The sequence below is a fragment of the Malania oleifera genome, chromosome 2 (genome assembly GCF_029873635.1).
Source record: "Malania oleifera isolate guangnan ecotype guangnan chromosome 2, ASM2987363v1, whole genome shotgun sequence".
In the NCBI taxonomy this organism is placed as follows: Eukaryota; Viridiplantae; Streptophyta; class Magnoliopsida; order Santalales; family Ximeniaceae; genus Malania; species Malania oleifera.
Window position 1 is genome coordinate 128,546,361 of NC_080418.1, and position 23,863 is coordinate 128,570,223.

Genomic DNA, 23,863 nt, shown 5'->3' on the forward strand with positions numbered 1-23,863 from the left:
AATTCAGAACATGAAATCAGAAGATACACCATACCAGTGAAAAGATTTAATCAGAGTGGAGAAACCACATACATGCTGGAATTGGTAGACCTCATATCAGCACTGGTTATTTCCTTCAACAATCTATTTGCCTCCGTAATGTCTTCGAAAGAAAGCATAGTATTCGCAGAACCTAGGAAATTACAGTTCAATTAATCATGACAATATATTCACTTGGCCAAATACTCACCATAAAACCATGGAAGTAATCCATAACCATAAACATAAAAGGAGAATCACAAAAGCAAACAACCTAGAAAGGAAATTAGAAATGACTTAAGATTCATCTCTTAACAAAAAAAAAACTAAGAAAAGGAAAAGAAGACCTATCACCAAAAATGGGAGTGAAAATATTTTTTTTTTTTTTTGAAACATAGTAAGAGCACTCAATGCATAAATTACCAATTTTCTTTAGATTGTCGAACTGAGTAATGTCAAAATTGGCCATGTGGCTAGGATTGGCCATATAGACATATATGATGGGGTCTCTACCAATCTCAGTATTGTGAGGTTCTATAGAGTCTTGGCTTGGTGGGCTGGAATCAGGCTTTGCAAAAGGGAGTCCTAACCCTTTAGCCTTTCCTCTTTAGCCTTTCCCTAGGCAGCTCAAGCGTCCACCCCATGTCATTCATGACACATGTTTCTTTTTTTTCCTCTCACCTTAACTACAAATCATGACTGGGTTTGCTCAATAACTTCCCCTTTTTCATTAATTGAGACGAGACATGTCCTTCTCTTATTGAAAGATTACATTTCATGCCTTTTTTTTCCTTACCTCTATAAATAATGCCAATCATTCATCAATGGGGATCTTTTTTATGTTTCAGCAATTCAGCTCTCTCCCCCCTGCCTCTCTCTCTCTCTCTCTCTCTAATCCCCACGCTTTGATTTCCCACTAGCTTAGGAATTCCTTTAGCCATCAAAAAAACCTTCACTTGCCATAATCCACACTTGAGATTCTTGGGAAATGCTCCTCTATGAGCAATTCCTAGAGCATCCATTACTTGTGTGCAACAAAGCTCTCCTCCCCACTCCAAAACCCCCTCCAAATTTTCGCGACTCCAGTGGAGAGAATTTGATTGTGCAAAGCTACCAAAATCTTCCAATACTGAACCCACTCGAGAGAATGAGAATTAGGTGGACTCCAATGATCATCCTGCCAAGAGAACATGACTCAGATGATGCAAATGTTTCAAACCTTGCAATAAAAGGTGTTCGATGTTCTTCAAGAGAACGCTGAATTCCTACACCCACTTCAATCTCACAACCTTAAGGGATTACCTTGAATTGTCCTGCCATTTTACCTTGGAGTGGGAATAATGACTACTGCTCTTCATAGCTTTGAGGGGCTTGATAATGACGAGCTGCGAATCTAACAAGATCCTTCTATCTTGAATCCTACTGTAGCCTTCAAACACAACCTTTGAAGGGACAGCCCCTAATATACCTATCACATCCACTACACTTCTTCCACAAGTTCACTTTGGGGGATCCACCACCTCACATGCCCCTCCAAACTTCACTTCTCCTTCAACACCCATCATGTCTAATTCCCGCCCCCTACATCACTAAGGAGGATTTGGCCAAGATTTTAGATAGGAATCACTTATACTTATCAGATTATCTCCAAACCTTATCCCAAGGATTATGCTAGTCCTAAATTTAAGCTTTTCAAATGCAAGTCTCATAACACCAAGAAGAATCTGAAGTTAGTAGAAACGTCTATATAGATTGAATGATGATCTCAAGCCAAAGGAATTCTCTAAATCCTTGACTAAGAAGGCACATACGTGATATGTTTATCTCAAACCAATGCACACTCATTTTAGGCGCAAATTTGGGAAATTATTTTTGTATAAAACAATGTGTTGAATAATTCCTATTCTCTTGTGGTTTTTATGCAAATATGTGTTTAGGTTAGTTGTAGGTATAAATACTTGGCTTATAAGTTGTTTGGAACAGTTATTATATTTGAATTCAGAATTTCCACTATTTCCCCTCTCCCCTATCCAAGATTCCCTCTTCTCTTCTCCTTCCTTCATCCTCCTTCCTTCATCTTTTGTTCTTCTTCTCTATTCTAACTCTTAACTCTCTTGTCTTTCTCTGTTCAAGATCCTACTATTCTCTCCCTACCTACCACTCCTTTCTTCTCCCCACTTCTTCTCTTCTTATTATCTATCCCTCTCTCAATTCTCTTTATCTCTCTCTATTTCTCATCTTCTATACTTGTCCTACATGAATATAGTATCACAGCAATGATTCACCCACAATCTTCCTTTATCATGCATCCGTAACTATCTATTATCATTTCCTTCAAATAATCATTCAAAAATTCAAACTTCAACCACCAAAATATTTGCAATTCACTTCCAATTTCTAACCACATTGTTTCAAACTAGACACTTCCAACAATTTAGCAAATAAATCAAGGAAAATTCAAAATTCAAAGCACTAATCATCATCTACAACTTCTCTAGAAATCAAAATTGTTTCCTTAAAATTCAAACACCAATTTCCAACCAAACTTTTACACACCTCCTTCACAATTAAAAACAGAACCCCCTAAAACCGCATCCCTCAAAATTTCATCCCAATTTAAATGCCAATGAAGCCCCATGCTTCAACTGAAACTATCTTGGCTAAGCACCCTTCAAAACACTTTCCATTGTTTTCTTAACACACTGCCACCACCAACAAATTCACCAACCCCTAATTGTCACTAGCCGGGGTATTGGAGTTTCCTTGCTGACAGCACCCATGCCCCACGCGCTAGCTACACGTGTACGAAAAAACTAGAATCATATATTGTCTTCTAATTTCAGTCTAATTTTGTTGCCACCTCTTCTTCCCTCTTTCCTTCCCTTCTTTCTCTGACTATTTCCAATCTTCTATAATTTGTCCTACTCACAATGTCAATGAAACTAGGGATCAGATGTCTCGTCTTCTATTTTGAGAAGTTCTTCACTCAAGAGAAGTTGTCATTGGTGGATGTTAGGATGGAGCATCACAATTCACAAGTCTAAAAAGGATCAGATGGACTATGTAAAACGCTTCCAAAAGCTTGTGTTAAACATCCAAGACAACGCTAAGGAGCGGGAGCATGTGAAGTTTGCATCAAGGGATGTTTATTGAAAATCGAGTGCCTTTGGGGAACTTACCATAATGAAAGTTGCTTGAAGGACTAATAATTCCATTTAAAAGCAAAGGAATGACAATTTTGCTTCGGGAAGAGAGGTCATGAATGTCATCCAAAGTAGGGAGGACATGTAATAAGACACCTCATAAATATAGACATGCTAGGTGACCTAATACTCTACAAACCTTCCTTTGTGGCATGAATAAGGTACATGCTCTCCTTAATGAATGGGTTAACATTAGAGTAGTACAACTTCCTAATATCCAAAGTCAATCTACCAATCAAGATAATGTTTATATAAAGTACTACAACTTTTATAGAGTATTTGGTCATTGTACAAAGGATTGTAGGATCTTAAGGGGGATTTTTCAAAATTAAATTGCAAATGGTGAGCTCTTGGTTCACATGAATAATAATTAGAATAATCCTTTACCTTGCCATGGTATTCGGTGTGCTCATGCCAACGCATTGGTTGGGATTCTGATTGGAACTCCCAACACCAATCCTACCATAGATAGAATGTCCAATCCATCAGGAGCACAAAAGTATAAAGCATGATCCAACTATATGCGCTTTGATGAAGATTGCAATTTGCAAAAATTTCTTTTTTAGCGTAGGATTTTCATAAGGCTCCAAAAACGTTGCAGCCATGGCTTTTACTATATATCCAGTCCACAGTATGGAGAGTTTAGTATGGTAACTCAACTTCCTAGTATCCTACGTCAACCTACCAATCAGATAATGTTCATCTAAAGTGGGACCAGTTTTATAGAGTTTTTGGTCATTGTGCAAAGGATTGTAGGATCTTAAGGGGGATTTTTCAAAAGAAAATTGCAAATGGTGAGCTCTTGATTCACACAAATGATGTTTAGAAATCATTTACCTCACCATGGTATTTGGGGTGCTCATGCCAATGCATTGGTTAGGATTCTGATTGGAAGCCTTAACTCTAATCCTACCATAGACAAAATGTCCAATCCATCAGGAGCATAGAAGTATAAAGGATGATCTGGCAATGTGCACTTTGATGAAGATTGCAATTTGCAAAAATTTCTTTTTTAGCCGGGGATTTTCAGAAGGCTCCAAAAAAGCTGCAGCCATGGCTCTTATTATATATCCTATGCACAATATAGAGAGTTTAGCATGGTGACTCATCCCATGGGAAAGAGGTGAAGAGTTTTGAGAAAGCCATTGTTTTCACAGAAGTAGCTATGTGCACTAGATTGGCACACTTTTAGTGACTGTCACTTGTGAACATCATATATATTTCCACTTTCCAGGCTGCAAATATTTAAGAAAACTATTTGGTGATGCAACCCAGAGCAATCCATGTGTTCAACAATTCCTTGGTTACCACTTACTCATTAGTAGGAAATGTTGCATGATCACAATCTAGTTCCCTACTTTCCTCTACTCTTCACCAAAGGGCAGTGGAATGGAAGGATGTATTCATTCCCACAGCAAAAGCTCCTTTTGAGCATCAAAAACCTTACCTAGCTGAGTTGGCCATTATTAATGACTTTGCGAAGGATGGTGAGACAACTACTACTCATCTTGTTGGTTAACTCTTCCTTCTTGGGATGAGAATGAGGCAATATCAAAGAAGATGACAAGAAAAAGGAGAAGGAGAATAATAGAGGTGCAAGAGAAAGAGCGAATTATAATGCCCACGGAAGTTAGAAGAATGGAGAGTAAAAATCGAATCATACACCCATTCAGAAATATGAAGAGGTGGGGACCAAGGGAGGGCCTCTCTTTGGTCCTCAGTCCTCAAATGTGGTAAAAGCCCAAGAGAAAGAAAAAATTCCTCCTAATGTGCCCCTAATCCAAAACCAACTCCTATAGCAAAGGCTTTCCAAGATTAATCAAAACCTCAAAGGGAGGAATTGGAGGAGATAAATGAAGCAGAAGAAGTCAGATTTCACAGGCCTTTTTTCATAAGCAAGAATTTTCAAAAGAGCATTGTGCCAAGTGTTAGGGGGTGACAATGTAATGGGATAAATGGGGGGAGAGATTGCTCTACATGTATTCTTCAGGGATTTATAATGGATATCAAATTATTTGTGTTAATACTTATATGATTGTTCGCTTAATTAAATAAAACAAGTATTCCTTTTCATCATTGTGTTTCATTGTCTTGAACCGTGATGTACCTTATTGATCTATGACTATCTTTTGTATCAATATCTCTTGCCTATGTGATTTGTTGTTGTTTGTATTGGTACTTTCATGGTTATTGAGTGGTTATTAAGACTTATCTGATGCTCGTGTCTACAGACTTGAACGTATAATCATCGGTTGATTCAATTGGGGAAGAGCACTCAACGAGTGTCGCACGGCCCTTCATTGAGTCTTATTTGACAGTCCATGACAGTTGGTATCAAAGCATTGTGTGTAAGCACCATGAGTGGTAACATGAGAACTTCGAAATCCGGAAAGACAAAGCATTGAAGCGCTTGAGGCAAAAGTGACAAAAATTGAAACCTTGGAGACAAAGTTCATTGAACTCCTAGGATTGACGGAATTGTTAAAAGAAAAAGGTGTGCCAATAGAGCTTGAGGCAGCCATAGAAAACACTAGAGGAAACCTTTATAGTGTATCTAAGCTTAAGGAAAGAATTATGGAACTAGATAAATTCATTCCATGTATAAAATCCCTGGAGAAAAGGCCAATAGAGCTTGAGGTCTTCTAGAGGAACATTGAGCAGTTGGAAGCCTTTGAGAATAGGTTGAAACACATTGAGGGCATGTTGCCATCCCTTACATCCCAAGGGGTAGAGCCAATAGAGCTTGAGGCCTCCCTACGGGAGTTAATTGACAATTATTATTTGCTTGCAGAAAATGTCAAAGAGTCTATTAGTGCCTTGAGAGAGGATTTGAAGGAAATGAGCAAATTCCAGAACATAATGGACCAATTTCAGAACAACTTGCAGGAGATGAGTGCCAAGTTGAATGCGGTGGCACAAATGTCTCAAAGACCGATAATCAATACATTGAGGGGCCTCAAATTAGGTATCAGAACCTAAATGTTATGGTGGTGTTCGAGATGCAAGGAATTGGACAATTTCATCTTTGACCTAGAACACTACTTTAAGTGCTCACAGATCAAACTAAAAGAGGACCAAGTCAACATTGCAACAGTATATCTTTCAGACGACACTAAGTTGTATTGGAGAACCAAATGTGAAGACATGCAACACAATCAGTGTGCCATCAATACCTGAGAGAGACTGAAACAGGCTTTGAAGGTGCAATTTTATCCGGAGAATGTGGAGTACATGGTGCGTTGCAAGGTGTATGACTTACAACAAACAAGTCGATAAAGTGCTATGCACAGGAGTTCCAAGCCCTAATGTTGGACATCAAAGATATGGCTGAATCTGATAGATTATTCCATTTCCTCTGAGGACTCAAGATATAGCCAAAGAATGAGCTACGAAGACCAGGGGTTCATGGCCTCCCCTTAACCCTTGCAGTAGCTTAATGATTAGATGATTTCTCATATAGTCCTCTGAACAGGAAATACCCAACATTCGCCAATAATGAACAAAAGCCCAATAAGGTGTATAGACATACAAGTAGGGGAAGTGACAGAGGGCCTAATAGCTCTTGGAGAGATAGGTAACCCTCAATAACTAGAGAGATGAAGAGCAGATACATAGGTAGTGGGGAGTATTAAGCACCGATTCCTTGCTTTCTCTGCATGGGACCTCATCGTGCAGCAAAGTGTCCTAAACAGAAGCCCTTGAAAGCCTTTTAGGAGGGAATAGAAGCCCCGAAAACAGACTCAGGAGAGAAGCAAGATATGGTGGGAGCCTTAAGGTTTATGGGAGTGTTGGAACGTCAGGCAATTACTAGAAAATCTCCAAAAAGAGCCTAATGTATGTGGATCTACGATTAAATGAAAAGAATACCAAGGTCATGATTGATACAGGCGCCACACATAATTTTTTTGCCAATATAGAAGTCCAACAGTTAAAATTGCAAGTTGACAAGGATGTGGGAAAATTGAAGACGGTGAAATCAGAAGCCTTAGCCACGGTAAGAGTTGCTCCTAGAGTGGCCTGTTAAATGGGTCCCTGATCAGGAAAAATAGACTTTGCAGTGGCACCCCTTGACGGTTTTTATGCGGTTTTGGGGATGGATTTCCTTAAGATTACTCAATTGCTGCCGATTGCTTGGTGATGATGGGAGAAACTCTTTTTTCTATGCCAATGGCCCACAAGCCACAACAACATAAAAGAAAATAAATTGCTTTCAGCCTTCCAATTCAAGAAGGGAGTGAAGAGAAGAGAACCTTATTTAGTAGTGTTACCTGTAGATTCAGGGGACAAAGAAACAGACGCATTGCCCGACATCAAGGAAGTGTTAGAAGAATTTCAAAAAGTGATCCCAAAACAGCTTCCCGAGGTTTTACCACTCCAATGAGAGATAGATCACGAAATAGAACTTCTCCCCAAAGTAAAACCTCCAGCTTCGCCCCATATCGAATGGCACTGCTTGAATTAGCTAAACTCAAAAAACAATTGAACAAGCTACTAAAAGCAGGATTCATTCAACCATCAAAAGCACCTTTTGGAGCCTTGGTGTTATTTCATAAGAAACAGGATGGGAGTCTTCGAATGTATGTGGATTATCAAGCCCTCAACAAGGTGACTATCAACAATAAATATCTCATTCCCTTAATTGCAAATCTTTTTGACTAGCTAAGTATAGCCAAATACTTCACTAAGCTGGACTTGAGGTCCAGGTACCATCAAGTGCGCATTGCGAAGAGGGATGAACCAAAGACCACTTGTGTTACTCAGTATGGAGCATTTGAATTCCTTGTTATGCCCTTCGGACTAACAAATGCACTTGTTACTTTTTGTATTTTAATGAATCAGATTTTTTGGGACTATCTCGATGACATTGTGGTGTTCAGCTCATCTTTAACTGAGCACAAAGAACATCTGCGGCAAGTCTTTCAAAAGCTTAAGGAAAATCAGTTGTATCACCCAAAGACGTATCAAGTTCTTCGGCCATATCATTGAAGAGGGACAGATACGAATGGATCCAACGAAGGTACAAACCATTTATGAGTGGAAACCACCTACATCCGTCAATAAGCTATGATCTTTCTTGAGACTTGCCAACTACTATAGGAAGTTCATAGAGGGGTAATCTAGAAGAATCATACCATTGACAAACTTGTTGAAAAAGGGGGTCAAGTGGGGGTGGCCAAAAGATTGTCAATTGGCATTTGCTGAACTAAAGAAGAAAATTGCAAGAGATCCAGTGCTAATCCTTTCCTACGTGACGAAGCCATTTAAAGCAAGCAGATGCATCTGACTTTGCACTAGGGGGAGTTCTTTTGCAAGAAGGGCATCCAATTGCTTTTGAAAGTCAAAAAATAACAAGTGCAGAACAAAATTATACAACCCAAGAGAAAGAACTTCTAGCCGTGATACATTGTCTCTGAGCTTGGAGGCACTATCTTTTGGGGTCCAAATTTTTGATAAAGACAGACAACGTGGCGGTCACACACTTCTTGTCACAGCCAGGACTAACTTCAAAACAAGCCCGTTGGCAAGAGAAACCAACTAAATTCAATTTCAACTTTGAATACAAGGCAGGGAAGAAAAATCAGATGGTTGATGCTTTAACTAGGAAAACAAAATTGGCAGCATTAAAGTTCATGAGTCATCTATCAACTAGTAGGGTCACTTTATCCATGAAGGAACTTATCATAAAACACTTGAGATCAGATCAACAGGCCCAAGCATTGATAAAACTGGTAAAAGACCAAAAGATGCGACACTTCTAGATGGAAGGTGGCCTGTTTATAACAAAAGGAAGGCAACTGTATGCGCCCAAAGCTGGGAACATGAGGAAGACATCACTAAAAGAATGTCATGACATCTTGTGGGCAAGCACCCGGGATGGCGACTAACTCAGGCACTAATCACACAGGGGTACTATTGGCCGCATATTGAAGATGATGTAGTAAGGTATACGAAAATACGTTTGATTTGTCAACAAGACAAGGTGGAGAGAAAGAAGACCCCATGATTGCTGGCAAGGTCTTAAATTTCAATTTCGACTCAAATTTCTAAGCTCCAAAAGTATGGAAATTTTGACGGAAATTTTGATTTCAATGTCAATTACAATTTCGATTTGAAAAAATAACGGAAATCGGTAGTAAAGCATGAAATTCTTTGTGAAACTTTAGAAATGGTTAACAAACATAATCATGTAAGTTTTAGGACTACTATATTACAAGTTAAATACACCTATGTTGTGTATGAGGTGGAAAAGTTGAAATACAGTATGCGTACCAAGCATATTTGTAAGATAATATACAGTAAACATATTCAACTAATACAAATGAAATTCATAAATCATTTAAATATTATTTATTATACAAATAATGATAATTTAGACATAAATGGCTAAATAAAATGCTACTGTAAGTTTTTTTTTTCATATAATTTCAAAAGCATTTGTAATGATATTTTGTTTCGATAAAAATAAATAAAATAAATTAAGAGAGAAATTTCACTTCACTCATAAATCTCTTATTTTAATTTCAAGGAAATTTCATTGTATGGTTAAAATTTCAACAAGTTACGCAGAAATTTCAAGATTCGATAAATTTCGAGATGATTCATGGAGATTTCGATGGAAATTACGCAAGACGGAAATCGACTGCCATTTCGATTTAAAGGGTGACGGAAACCGGAAATTTCGACGTAAATTTCGACAATTTTGTGGAAATTTAAGACCATGATTGCTGGAACCTTTGCCAGTACTGACAAGACCATAGGAAAGTGTCTCTAGATTTCATTTCCTCCTAACCAAAAGTAGAGGACCATGGCACAATCTTGTTGGCAATTGATCGATTTTTGAAGTACGCAACTTTTGTACCTATTTCAAAGCCATGTTCCACAAAAAAGACAGCCCAATTATTCTTCAAGCATATGGTGAAGTATTAGGGAGTCCCAGAGAGTCTAATTAGTGATAGAGATGTAATATTCACTGGTGGATTTTGGGGAGAACTCTTTCGCTTGGTGGAATCAAGCCTTAATCTTTTCACAAGCTACCACCCTCAAACAGATGGCCACACAAAACGCTTTAATGGGATGTTGGAAGAATACTAAATACATTTTGGGAACTCCAATCAAAAAAATTAGGTTTCGCTATTAGATACAGCTCAATTTCGCTTTAATTCTATGAAATCTTATGCAACTAATCAAAGTCCTTTTGAGATTGAGACAAGTCAACAACCAACTCTCCCGCACACTCTGGATGGTCCATAAAGTGTAAATTTCCCCAAAAGCATACCAATTCACAAAGAACTGGTTACAGAACATAGAAGTCACTCAAGCCCAGTCGGATAAAGCTTCAAAGTGCATAAAGAAATGGGCAGACAAAGGGGCGACGACCACAACAATATAAAGCTGGAGACCTGGTGCCTGTAAAAGTGCCACCAGAAACATTTCAATTTCTTTGTGGCAAGGACAGAAGACTTCTACAGTGAGATGAAGGTCCAATCAAGGTGATGGGAAAAGTTTAACATGCCTCTTATCGACTTGAACAACTAGAGTGGATGAAGAGCCATAGACGTCCAGTCCATCCAATGTTTCACATCAGCAACTTAAAACCATTCCATGTTGATGAAGAAGATCCAAGCCGACAGAAGTCAAGGAGATCAACCATTTCCAAAATGAAGACTGCAATGATGTTAAGGAGATCCTTGCAAACAAGAGTCGTCAACAAAGAAGGTCGTCAACGACAATGGTACCTGGTTATGTGGATAGGGTTGGGAGAAGAAGAGAACAGTTGGGAGAAGATAGAAAACCCCCAGCATGCCACGCAGAAGATTCAAGATTTAATTAACTCTAAGACAATGACATCAAAATCCGAGGACTGAAGACTTCCTACAGCAAATCTATGAGGACGTCGACAAAAAAAGCGGAGGGGGTTGTTAGGGGGTGACAATGTAATGGTATAAATGGGGGGAGAGATTGCTTCACATGTATTCTCCTAGGATTTATAATGGATATCAAATTACTTGTGTTAATACTTATATGATTGTTCGCTTAATTGAATAAAACAAGTAGTCATTTTCATCATTGTGTTTCGTTGGCTTGAACTGTGATGCACCTTATTGATCTATGACTATCTTTTGTATGAATGTCTCCTGCCTATGTGATCGTTTGTTGTTTGTATTGGTACTTTCATGGTTATTGAGTCGTTATCGAGACTTATCTGATGCTTGTGTCTGCAGGCTTGAATGTATAATCATCGTTTGACTCAGTTGGGGCAAAGCTTTCAACAATGTCATGCGGCCCTTCATTGAGTCTTATTTGAGGGTCCGTGACACCAAGCTTATTTAGAAGTATTGAGATGTCTTTGCCTGGACTTATGAGGAGATGCTCAGTTTGGACAAGAAACTAGGGATCCATAGATTGGACAAGGAGTAAATGAGTCAAGCAGTCCCAATATTTACCTAAGGAAAAACTCAAATTAAAGTGAAGATGGAGAAGCTTCTCAAAGCCAGATTTATCAAGCCAATCCAACATCCATTGTGGTTGACAAACATAATTCCTGTCAAAAAGAAGAATGGTCAAATTCGAATATGTGTCAATCATAAAGACACTAAGGCCTATAATACGGATGATTCCCCCACTTCCTAATATTGATATATTGGTAGATGCAATAGCAAGATAGGAGATGTTCTCCTTATGGATGGTTTTCGCAGGTATAATCAAATTAAGATGCCTTAGAGAAAGTTGCATTCAAAACTCTAGTTGGGAGTTTCTACTACACAATCAAGACATTTGGACTTTACAATATAGGAGCTATGATATTATGGAAAACTGTGCGGATGAGATTGTAGTCAAGTCTAAGGAGGTAGTCACTAATACACTTGAAGAGGGATTTGAAAGATGTGAATAGTTTCAGCTACAAATGAACCTTTTCAAGTGTCCACTCAGAGTTTCATCCGGAAATTTTTTGGATTACCAGGTTCACTAGAAGAGAATTGATCTTCAGCACTCTAAAGTAAAGTTGATTCAAGAAATGCCTCCTCTAATCAACCAGAAACAGCTCAAGAGCTTCATTGGCAAGGGATCCTACGTAAGGAGATTCATCCCAACCCTCGTTGAAATTTTCCTACCATTTCAAATTTTGTTGAAGAAAGGTGTTCCATTCAAGTGGGGAAATAAGCAATACGAAGCCTTTGGTAGAGTAAAAAGGATTCTAGTTTCCCTAGCTTGGACACCTATGCCAATCAAGGGCCTTACTACAAGATTGTATCTTACCTCTACCAAGAACCCCATAAGGGCTTCAAGAAGTGGGTAAGCCAGAATGCTTGGTCTATTATTTAAGCATATCCTTACAAAGGAGTGAAGTTAATTACTCAAAAATAGAAAAACATTGCTTGTCACTTGTGTTTGCCACTCAGGAGCTCTGACACTATTTTTTAGCTCACAAGCTCATGCTAGTGACAAAATCTGATGGAATAAATTATCTCCTCACTAGGCCAATTCTTTCCAAAAAATACCAAAAGGTTTTTATTGCTTGGACAGTATGACATCACCAGTGATCCCCCAAGAGCTATCAATTCTCAAGCTCTTGCATATCTCTTGGCTCAATTTCCACCTCAACAAGAAAAGGTCATGTCAAATAAATTCTATGAAGATTACCTACTCATTGCAACTAAAAAGCCCAAGTGCAGAACATGTACTTTGATGGCTTTTGAACAGTCATAGGAGGCGGTACTGGGATAGTACTTACACTACAAGACACAAAGGATGACTCCTTGAAGTTGGATCATCTCTCCCTAACTCTAGGTCGAGAAAACATCTCCTTAGAGTCAAGTGGAATTTCTATCTCCTTGAGTCTAGGCTAAGAGGTATTCTCCCATGATACAAGGATCTTCCTCCTCAACAAATCTTACTCACCTAAAGAAAACTCCAAACATTCTCGTTGAGACTTATTTCCTTGGCATCAGGTTGAATGATGGTCTGACTATCTGAAAATCACAATATTACTCCAAGGTATCAAGGTAGATATTTTTTTCCACGACTAGGCCAAGACCTAACCTCCCCTGCATCGGGTGGAGATTGTATTACCTCAATGCCTAGTCAAAATTCGATCTCCCCTAGCCTACATATGTGTGTAAGAAATCCAATCTCTTTGGAAATGATACAAGGACCCTCCTCCTTCACATATCTTAATCACATAATAAAGGCACCAATCTCCCAAAGGTAGGTCAATATCTTATCTCCTCAGCAATGGCTCGAAGGGTGCTCTCCTTATACGAAAGTCACAAAATTACTTCAATGCTATCAAGATGGATTTGTTTTTTCATTACTACGTCAAGACCTAAACTCCCATGCATTGGGTGGATATTGTATCTCCCCAATGCCTCCTCAAAGTTTGATCTCCTTAGCCTACACATGTTTGTAAGAAATACTATTTGTTTTTATTTTGTTGAGAATTCCATTGTTTTTCAAACAAATGCATGAAGAAAAAAAATTAGCTGGTCATATCCAGCTCCTCTAGCTTGGCATTCATCAACTGCGTCTCGATGATTAGTTTTGTCTAACACATCTCAAAGCTTAAGGGAAAAGATAGCATTACTAACTTGCTTCAAATAAGAATCAAACATCCATTTTAAACCCGACACATCTACACAACTCTATCATCTAAGCAACAAAATCAAACTAAGCATGATATAGAACTCCAAGGACAGCAATGACACGAATACTTGCGCAATGACATTCAATAGCATCAAGACAATATTTTTCCCACGTGAGATGGCATTTGCCCATATTTTGCCCACAAAGTCATAAAGATATTCAAAATAATTCACTGGCTACCATGTACTCCAAAGTTGTGAAACTCCACATATATGAGATCCTCCAAATGTGCTATGAAATTCCTAGAACCATGTAAGTCCATTACTCCTTGGATTAGGTGAGGAACAGTGCAATTTGGAGAATCCATAGGAGCAACTTACTAACAAAAGGAGTCTTATGTCTAGAAGAACAAGGAGCTTGGAGATGTCTTAAGAAATTCACTGAGTGGTCGAGAATGTAGAAGCTGGGTAGCATGGCCAAATAGCAATGAGGTCTAATGAGCCAAGGAATAAAGGAATCATGTAGAAAGACGTTCACATTTTCATCCACTTCCACCTTATTCCCTCCATCTCTCATGAGAGAGGCCCTAACAACTTTTCTCTAAGGATAGCATCATCTCTGCTATTTGGTATATCGAACTCTGATATGCTCCTATTTTTCTTCATGAGGTCACTCCTCCAAAAGGATGTTAGTTTGAACAAAATCTCTTACTCCAAGAAAGTTTAGCCCCAAGGTAAACCCAATTTCACAGCATGCTACCATCAATGTATGAGTGGAAATGCTCTGATTTTTTGCCAATTCTCATGTCTTTATACGATTGGATATTCAATCAAGCACTTAAGAGCACCCTTGCTTAGACATCATTATTAGAATGCCTTTGCCATGAAAGCCTACATACCTTATTCTTTTCACCTCTTCTTAAAGTCACTCAAGCTTCTATGATCTCACCAATGTTCTTAGTAGTTGGAAAGCTACAAGATTTTCAAACCAATAATCATCTCCTATTGTGGTTTGAGAAACCATCCTCACATGGCAAACATCAGAAGTGACGTTCACACATGCAATCTCCGTGAATGCTGCAGATCCAACGACTCAAAGTTAATGGGAAGGAAAATGTTAATCCAATCAATTGAAACACAAGATATTCACAGAATTTCAAATCCTATCATGATTTATTCTTGCACCCAAAAAAATAAGAGGCTTTTTCGTGTCCTAAGCAAAAATAAATAAATAAATAAAAATAAAAAAATGAAATGCAAAAATGGGTGAGGTGGGGGGGGGCTAGAAGATTGTGGTGGAAATGCACCCTTCTATGATTTTTCAAAAAAAAAAAAATGCAATACTAACCCACTATAATTTTCCCCAAAAAATAATTTTTTCAACGGCATAGACCTTTTATTATTTTTTCAAAAACAATATAGTTTCCCGAAGAAGAAGAAGAAGAAAGAAAATAGTTAGCATCTTGGAACAAACAAGCCTTGTGGGAATCAACTAACAACTACCCATGAGAGCAGAGTCTATGCACAGAGCAAAGCTGCCTAAGGGAGTAGATCCCCATGCAGACAATCATCATGGAAGTTAACTCCCCACGAGAGTGAAGTTCGTACACAAATCACAACTCCCTATAGTAGTAGAGTGGGCATGAACTAGCCTCATGACAGCAAAATCCCCACACCGGACTATGACTCCCCAAAGGAGCATAGTCTTCCTATGGACAAGCCTACAGAGCAGAATCCCCAGGAAAACTGCAACTCCTCAAAAGGTTGGAGTCCTGGACAAGCCCATAAGAGTGAACCTCCCACATGAGCAAAATCCCCAAAAAAAAATTTTGACTCCTCGCTCAAACAAGCCCCACATGAGTTTAACCCCACAAGACTAGAGTTCCCACATAACAAAACATATTCCAATTATCATGCAAATTTTCTTATTAGCAGCAAAAGGAATTTAAAAAGTTCAATCTTGCTCAAATTTCTTTAAGTAAAATAGGAAAGATAACTCCTTTTTGAAAATAAATAAATAAATCCACAAAATCAAAATGCTCATTTCTAGAAAATATTCTCCAAAGATAAAGACTACGTAAAAAAAAATCATTATTATTCAAGTAAATCAAATTAAGTACTGATTAATGAGTTCAATAAACTAAAAAATAATAATAATTGCATAATATGGAATTCAAGTTAAAAAGATATGACCACTAGGTTGTTGGGGATGTGGCTCATATTCTAAGTGGAATGCATGTATCGGGGAAAGCATCGTAAAGCGAGGGACAAAGAGAGAGTGGCAGGATTGAGGGCAAACTGTCGACTGTTTGGGTGTAACCATTGACGGTTTCAAGCAATGCTGCAGAGGTACTCTTCTTGACTTCAAACTATCGATGGTTTGGCCCAAACCGTCAACAATTTCGCTCGTGTACGTCACGGATTTTTGAATCCAAGATCAATAGATTGGAAATTTTTGGAGGAATTTCCTCCGAGGGATCACTACAGAAGTATTTTAGATATACTATAGGTCTTTTGTACGCAATAGATTGACATATAATCATTATTATGTAACCCTAGTTTGAGAGAGAGGGCTTTGTAAGCTTCATTGAGATAGTGAAAACAACAGCTGCTCCCGTGGAGGTAGGCAAATTGCCTAACCACGTAAATTCTTGTGTCTTTGATTGTTGCTTTCATTGACTCACATTGTTAAGTGATTGCTAGGTTCATATAGTTCATCATTGAGTGCTTGCTTGCTTGTTCCATTGATTGTTTCGTGAGAGTTTGTGTGAGGTCTTCCACTACGCACACTCGGAACTGACAATAGGTTTCAAAGTACTGATTGTTTGGGAACAACAATTGGTATCAAACTCGGGTGATTGTTGGTGTGGTGAACATCAATTGGTATCAGAGCTATTGGTTCACAATGGCTGGGATTTCTTCTGCAAGGTTCGAGGTTGGTAAGTTTGATGGAACGGGAAATTTCGGGCTTTGGCAGAGGAGGGTGAAGGACTTGCTGGTGCAACAAGGGATGGTGAAGGGTCTATACGGAAAGAAGCCGGAAGGCATGGATGGCACAAGTTGAATGGAGTTGAAAGCGAAAGTCGTGTCCACTATCAGGCTATGTCTGGCCGATGACGTGTTGTATCACGTCATGAATGAGGAATTTCCGGCAGCAATTTGGCTGAAACTAGAGCACCAATACATGACCAAGTCATTAACAAACAAGTTGTATCTTAAGCAAAAATTATATTGGCATACGATGGCAGGGGGTTCGAACTTAACTCAGCACATCAACACATGTAATCAGATCATTAGTGATCTGGGGCGAGTTGATGTGAAGTTTGAAGAAGAGGACAAAGCGTTGATGCTGCTGAATTCCCTACCTACATCGCCTATATATGAGAATCTAGTTACGATGCTGACTTGGGAAAAAGAAACCCTGGAATTGGAGGACATCACGAGTGCATTACTGGGGTTCCATCAGAGGAAGAAGACCAACGATGAGGGTTCACAAGGTGAAGAGCTCGTGGCGAAGGGTAATCAGAATCATGGGAGGGGCAAATCCTGGAGCGGTTCGAGTGGTAATAAAACTCAATCACAGTCGAGGAGGAAAAAGGACGTTTGCTGTTTTAAGTGCGAGAAAATAGGGCACATAAAATCAGAATGTCCAGAGTGGGAGAAGGGAAAAGCAAAAGCTCAAAGGGGTTCGTCAAAATTTGCTAATATAGTGGAAGAAGAGGACTCAGGGAGCAATGATTGTAAGGTGCTTTTTGTTTCATCAGGTTCAGAACACCTCATGGGTTCTTGGATTCTAAACTCGGGATGTTTGTTTCACATGACACCCAACAAAACCTGGTTCACCTCTTACAGATTGATGAGTTCTGATTCCGTTCTAATGGAAAACGATATTGCATGCAAAGTTTTCGGAATGGGGGATATCAAGATCAAGATGTATGATGGTGTAATAAGAACGTTATGTGGTGTAAAGTATGTACCTAATCTACAGAAAAATGTGATATCATTGGACACTTTGGATTGTAACGGGTATAGTTACAAGTTTGAAGGCGGGACGATGATGGAGTGTGATGGCGAATTGATGGTGATGAAGGGACAGAGGATAGCAGGAAATCTCTATGAACTGCTGGGTAACACAGTTGTAGGTCGAGCTGCACCTAAGAGTTATGAGTCAGATAATACCGTTTTGTGTAAACCAACCACACACAAAACGGAGGGTATTCTTAACTACATTGTTATGGATGTTTGGGGACCGGTGAGGGCAGCATCACGGGTCGGACATGGGTACTTCGTAAGGTTTTCACGAAAGGTCTAGGGGTATCTCATGTGGCACAAGTTGGAGATGTTTTCCAGGTGTAACTTGTAGCTGAGGTGGAGTACAAGATCAGAGAGAGTTCCTCAAGTCAAATGTTGGTGCTAAGTAGGCTGGTATTCAAGGAGTTTTGTGAGCAGGGCATGATGTATGCAGGGCTTGCAAGAAACTTCTTGGTAAAGTCGGCGAATATGGCGTGTTTCTCGATTAATCGATCACCAAAGGTATCACTAGATGGAAGAGTTGCAGGAGAGGCTTGAACAGGTTATGCGGTAGACTTCTCTTGTGTGAGAGAGTTTGGAGGTCCAACCATGCACGTTTCTAGTGAGGTGGGATCTAGGTTTGGTGTGATGTCCGTACGTTGCATCTTTCTGGTACATAAGAAAGATGGGTTCAAGTTGGGTGATCCAATAGCAAACAGGGTGGCAATTAGTGGAAACATGGTTTTAGGTGTTAAAAGTCATGGGACAATATACTCAGGTAGATGAAGAGAAATGGGTGCCAGAAAGCTGCAGTAGCAGCAATGAGCATGTTGTGCAGGTGGATTTGGAGACTCAGAGCAGAAGTGCAGAGAATACAAACTCAGGAGACATGCAGTATCACAGGATAAACTCGAGTAGAAAGAAGATTGTGATGCAAGTAGAGTTATAGACTCAGGGGAGAGATGACATTGGTCATAATGCAGGGAGTTTAAGCTCAGGAGACCAGCAGGATCACAATGGGCTCAGAGGCACTATTAGGTCACCGCCCAGGTGCAAAGTTCTGATGTCTTATGCAACCATTACTACTCGGAAGGATCCTATTACCTTTCAAGAGACAATGCACAGCCAAGAGAAAGGTAGGTGGATAGGTGCCACGGTTGAGGAGATGGAGTTACTGTATAAGAATCAGACATGGGGGTTGGTGGAGCTCCCAGAGAGGGGAGAGGGAGATAGGATGCAAGTGGGCAATTATTCTGTTGTTTTATGTAAGTGACATACATATTTCTAGGAAGGTTCCGACTGAGGTAAATCAGTCGGGAACTCTATTAAGAAAGGAAGTTGACGGTGCTACCAAAAGTATTCTTTGATTGGAGATTCGCAAGGATAAAGCTACAGGGAGATTGGGATTATCTCACGGTGGTTGTGTGGACAAAACTATAAGGAGATTGTGGTTATCTCAGGGTGGTTTTGTAGATCAGGTGTTGGAGAGATTTAGCATAGTTAAGGTTAAACCGGTCACCAGTACACTGTTAGCAAATCTAAGTAAACATTCTACCGTTCAGTACTCAAAGACGAATGGTGATGTTCAGGATGTGTCAAAGGTTTCCTACACCAGTGCAGTAGGGTACTTCGGCGGGCAACAAAGTGATCCATCAACTGTGAGGTTGGTGGATAGAGACTACATAGGAGACTTGGATGAGAGGAGGCTTACAACGGGGTATGTTGTGGGAAGGCCGAATTGTTGGAAGTCCAAGGTACAATCTCACGTCACACTAGTTACAACTGGATCGGAGTTCTTGGTAGAGGCTGAGGCTGCCAAGGTAGGATTGTGGTTTAGAGTATCATTCAAGGAGTTGGATGTTTAGCTAGGTGGAGTTACTGTTACCACGGTCAAGTTCAAGCGTGGCTTGAACTTAGTTTACATCTTTAGGTGTTAGATGGGAGGCGGGTCCCAATCTACTAGCCCGAGTGGAGCAGCGGGGTTATTCTTTCAGAATTTCTCCTAAGTGGTGAATATTTGCCAAAGTGGAGATTGTTGGGGATGTGTGGCTCATATTCTGAGTGGAACACATATACCAGGGAAAGTATCGTGAAGCGAAGGACAAAGAGAGAGTTGCAAGATTGCAGGATTGAGGGCAAACCATCAATGGTTTGGGTGTAATCGTCGACGCTTTCGAAGTGCTGCAGAAGTATTCTTCTCGGCTTCAAACTGTCTACGGTTTGACCTAAACCGTCGACAGTTTCGCTCGCGAACGTCACGGATTTTCGAATCCAAGATTAGTAGATTGGGAATTTTTGGAAGAATTTCGTCTGAGGGATCACTACAAAAGTGTTTTAGATATACTATAGGTCTCCTGTACACATTAGATTGATATATAATCATTATTATGTAACCCTAGTTTGACAAAGGGGACTTTGTAAGCTTCATTGAGATAGTGAAAACAGTCGCTGCTCCCGTGAACGTAGGCAAATTTTCGAACCACGTAAATACTTGTGTCTTTGATTGTTGCTTTCATTGATTCACATTGATGAGTGATTGCTAGGTTCATATAGTTCATCATCGAGTGTTTGTTTGCTTGTTCCATTGATTGTTTCGTGAGAGTTCATGTGAAATCTTCCGCTGTGCACACTCAGCACCGACAATTAGTTTCTAAGTACTAATTGTTTGGGAACAACAATTGGTATTAGACCTGGGTGATTGTTGGTGTGGTGAACATCATAGGTCATCTTGTCAAGTGATTAATAATTTTTTCCCTTTTTTTGTTTTTTTCATAAATCAGCTTTTTGTGAATTTCAACTCCCCATTCAAACAAGCCTTGTGGGATCAAACCTATCAAAGTAGAACCCCACGCAAACAATCCTCATGGGAGTGGAGCCCCCACGTGGACAAGGCCCACAAGAATCGAAGCCTGAGAGAGTACAAAATCCCCAAGAGAACCATCTTTCTAGAGTCAACCCCATAGCAGGAATTCACACGAGGGCTAGCAATACAAAAGTCAATGCTAGCAAATCCCTGTAGGGACAAAGCCCCGTGAAAGTCAACCCAAGCAGGATTGATTCCATGCAAAAATTAACCTCGACCTACTTTTCACCATTCAAACTATAACAATTAAAAAATTTTGATACACAAAAATTTCTTCTAAACATCTAAATTGCTTCCTGTGTAGGGGGCTAAATATAAATGTGCAGCATTAGCATGTTGCTCTAAATTGTGGAGCTAAAGAAGATTAACTTTGCGTTTGCACACGTATGCAACAAGATTGGCCACAAAGACACACAACAGAATCTCTGCCAATCCTAGGATGTTCTAGAGAGTCCTGGCTTGGTAGGCTTGAATCAAGGTTCACTAAATGGAGTTCAAACACCTTAGCCTTTTACTGAGTTGCTCAACCATTCGCCACATGTCATTCACAACACAGATTCCTTTTATTTTCTCTTATCTTAACTATGAGTCATGATTGGAATTGCTCAATAATTTGTTACCTTTTCATTAATAGAGATGTAACAAGTCATTCTCTTATTGGAGGATGACAACTCACGCCCTTTTGCCTTTCCACTAACCCCCCCCCCCCCCAATCATTCTTCAATCGGGATCTTTTCAACACAAGAAATTAAGATTTCCTCTCTCTAACCACCTCACTTTGTATTTTCACTAGTTTAGTGAATCTCTTCAACCATCAAACACCTTCATCTCCCACAATCCACGCGTAAGCTTCTTGGGAATTGTCTGGCTTTCCTCTTTGAGCCCTCTCTATCCATTACTTTTGTATGGAAAAAGTTCTCCATCCCTCTCAAGAACAGTCTCCAGAGTTCAAAGTCATAAATAAAAAAGTTATGATATTAAGACTTCAACGCAAGTCGCAAAGTGGCCCAAATTAATTATTTGCATTTGTTAAGGTGAGTTTGGCATGCTTTAGAACCCAGCAAAGCATCTATTCCAGCTTCCGACTCCTCTAAGCCAGCTCAAAACAACTAACTCAGAACTGGAACTTCCAATTCATTTCTATTCCATAGTTTTCATATCGATCAAACAGAAAGAACAACTAATGCAAAAATATGCACGCTATATTGATAATATATTCGAACAAATTCAAGAAACAATGGATACCCAGAAACTTATGGAAAGTTAACCAACCTGGCATGAGCGCATTTTCGGAAATGTAAGTGTTCTTGGCAAGAACGGGAAGTAGCAAGAGAGCTAGAACCCCAGCAGTGCAGCAAACGACACTGGAACCAAATAAGAAGAAACAGCAATCACCGTCAAATATGAATCGAGAATTCACAAAATGCGATGAACAGAGAAAGAGTACCAAACGAGGAGGCTGTGAGAGACGAGGAAGATCCCTATGCGCACGATTGGTCGTGGTTTGATCTTGGCAGCGTCGCTCTCAACCATGATTGAAGGGCTTTCCCCGGTGAACGGCTACCAGATGTTCAGTCAGCTGTTCCTCGAAATTTTCAGAAGCAGGGGAAGACCGGAAGAGCGAGTGGGAGGAGAGCACACGCACACTGCCGATTTGCAGGAGGCGTCACTGGCCCCAGGTCTATACTCCTTTTACTTCTGAATGTATATAAATTTAAATTTAAATTATAAAATTTATACTATCAAATATTATCTTAATTTATATAATTTTATGCATATTTATCATATAATTTTTATTTTATTTCACAGTTCCGTTTATTTCCTTATCCATTTAAAAAATGTGTGAAATATAATATAAGTTATATAATATTGTATATCTTAGCTCGAGCCTCCAATCAATTGAAAATATTCACAATAAATTAGTACCATTTTTATTTTTATTTACATTTTTATCATCATAAAGCGGAGAAATAAATTATAATAATGTGCTTATTTATATTTTAATTTTTTTATTATATAATTGATTTTATCATTTCCTTTAATTGTTGTAATAAAAATTGAAAATCAAATTTTATAACTTTTTAGTTGTAGGTGAATGTCAATTGTCAATTGTCAATTGCTCTTATTACAACACTTTAATACCATGAAAATATTTAGAAATTAAGTCATTCATCTAACGCAATTTTTTATATAAAATTAAAATTAAACGACCCATGTAAAATTTAAATATAATTAAAATAAAATATTTATAATTTTAAAAATTCTGAAAAAATTTTTAAAAAAAAATAGTCAAATTTTTTTCCACTTTTCATTAGTGGCATACAAGGGTTGTTTTAAAACACTAAAAAGTGAATTTAAATATGTGATATTTAAACAAAATAATGGTAATTAATTTTTTTATTATAATTTTTAATTTGTAATCTTTTATGTTTTTATGCGATAATTTAGGTATATAAGAAATAAGCACATATGCAATAATTTAGGTATAGCACCGATTGAAAATAAGATAAGGAATGGGCAGCTTAGATGGTTTGGGCATTTGAAATGCGAGCCTAATGGAACACCTGTGAAGAGGAGTGAGTATTTCTAACACGAAAAGGGGTTGGAGTAAACCTAAAATGACTTTGAATAAAGTAGTGAGAAAGGATTTAATAACCCTTAATCTAATATAGGAAAATGTTCTAAATTGGGTGAATTGGTCGGAAAGGACTCATGTAACTGGTCCTATCTAGTAGGACTTAAAGCTTGTTGTTGTTATTGTATTTTAATTCTTTATATTTTAATTATTTTAATCATACTGTTTAAATTTTTATTTGATTTGAGTGCAATAACTTGTATGAATTTAATTAAGCTGTCAACTTGTTTAAGCTTTGAAAATATTAATAAAAATAAGTTGCTAGTTTTCAAGTTTTCATTTTTATTTCTAATTTTAAATTTTTTTATATAATTTTTAACAATAATTTCAATCATTAATTTGCATTACATTTTGTATTCAAAATAGTTATTCATTAGAATAAGATGGAATACAATGTAAAAGTTGAAAGTGTATGTTAGAAGTAACTATTTTTTGTATATTTTTAATTATTTCATTCAATATATTATAAGAAAGGAATAAACATTATTATGGTGAAATTTGAAATAGTTATTCTTTTTCTATTCCTTATTATGAAGTCAAAAAAGGTTTTACA

The 23,863-nt window shown here is 38.5% G+C and overlaps 1 protein-coding gene across 6 annotated transcripts in view; it reads right to left on the reverse strand.

Annotated features, from left to right (window-relative positions):
- LOC131149040 (uncharacterized) overlaps positions 1-22,383 on the reverse strand; it is a 47,019-nt gene extending 24,636 nt beyond the window's left edge. For 4 of the 6 annotated variants that reach the window (XR_009135113.1, XR_009135115.1, XR_009135114.1 and 1 more), the window contains exons 1-3: positions 22,123-22,360; positions 21,948-22,039; positions 73-172 (exon numbers count right to left, since the gene is read on the reverse strand). Coding sequence is in view for 1 of the 6 variants with exons in the window: in XM_058099080.1 (XP_057955063.1) it covers positions 73-172; positions 21,948-22,039; positions 22,123-22,208 (278 nt within the window). In the remaining 5 variants the exon portion in view is untranslated. Of the gene's footprint in view, positions 1-34; positions 173-21,947; positions 22,040-22,122 lie in introns of those variants that run through there. The other 2 variants (XM_058099080.1, XM_058099081.1) reach the window with 2 other exon arrangements.
- Between the last annotated feature and the right edge of the window lie 1,480 nt (positions 22,384-23,863).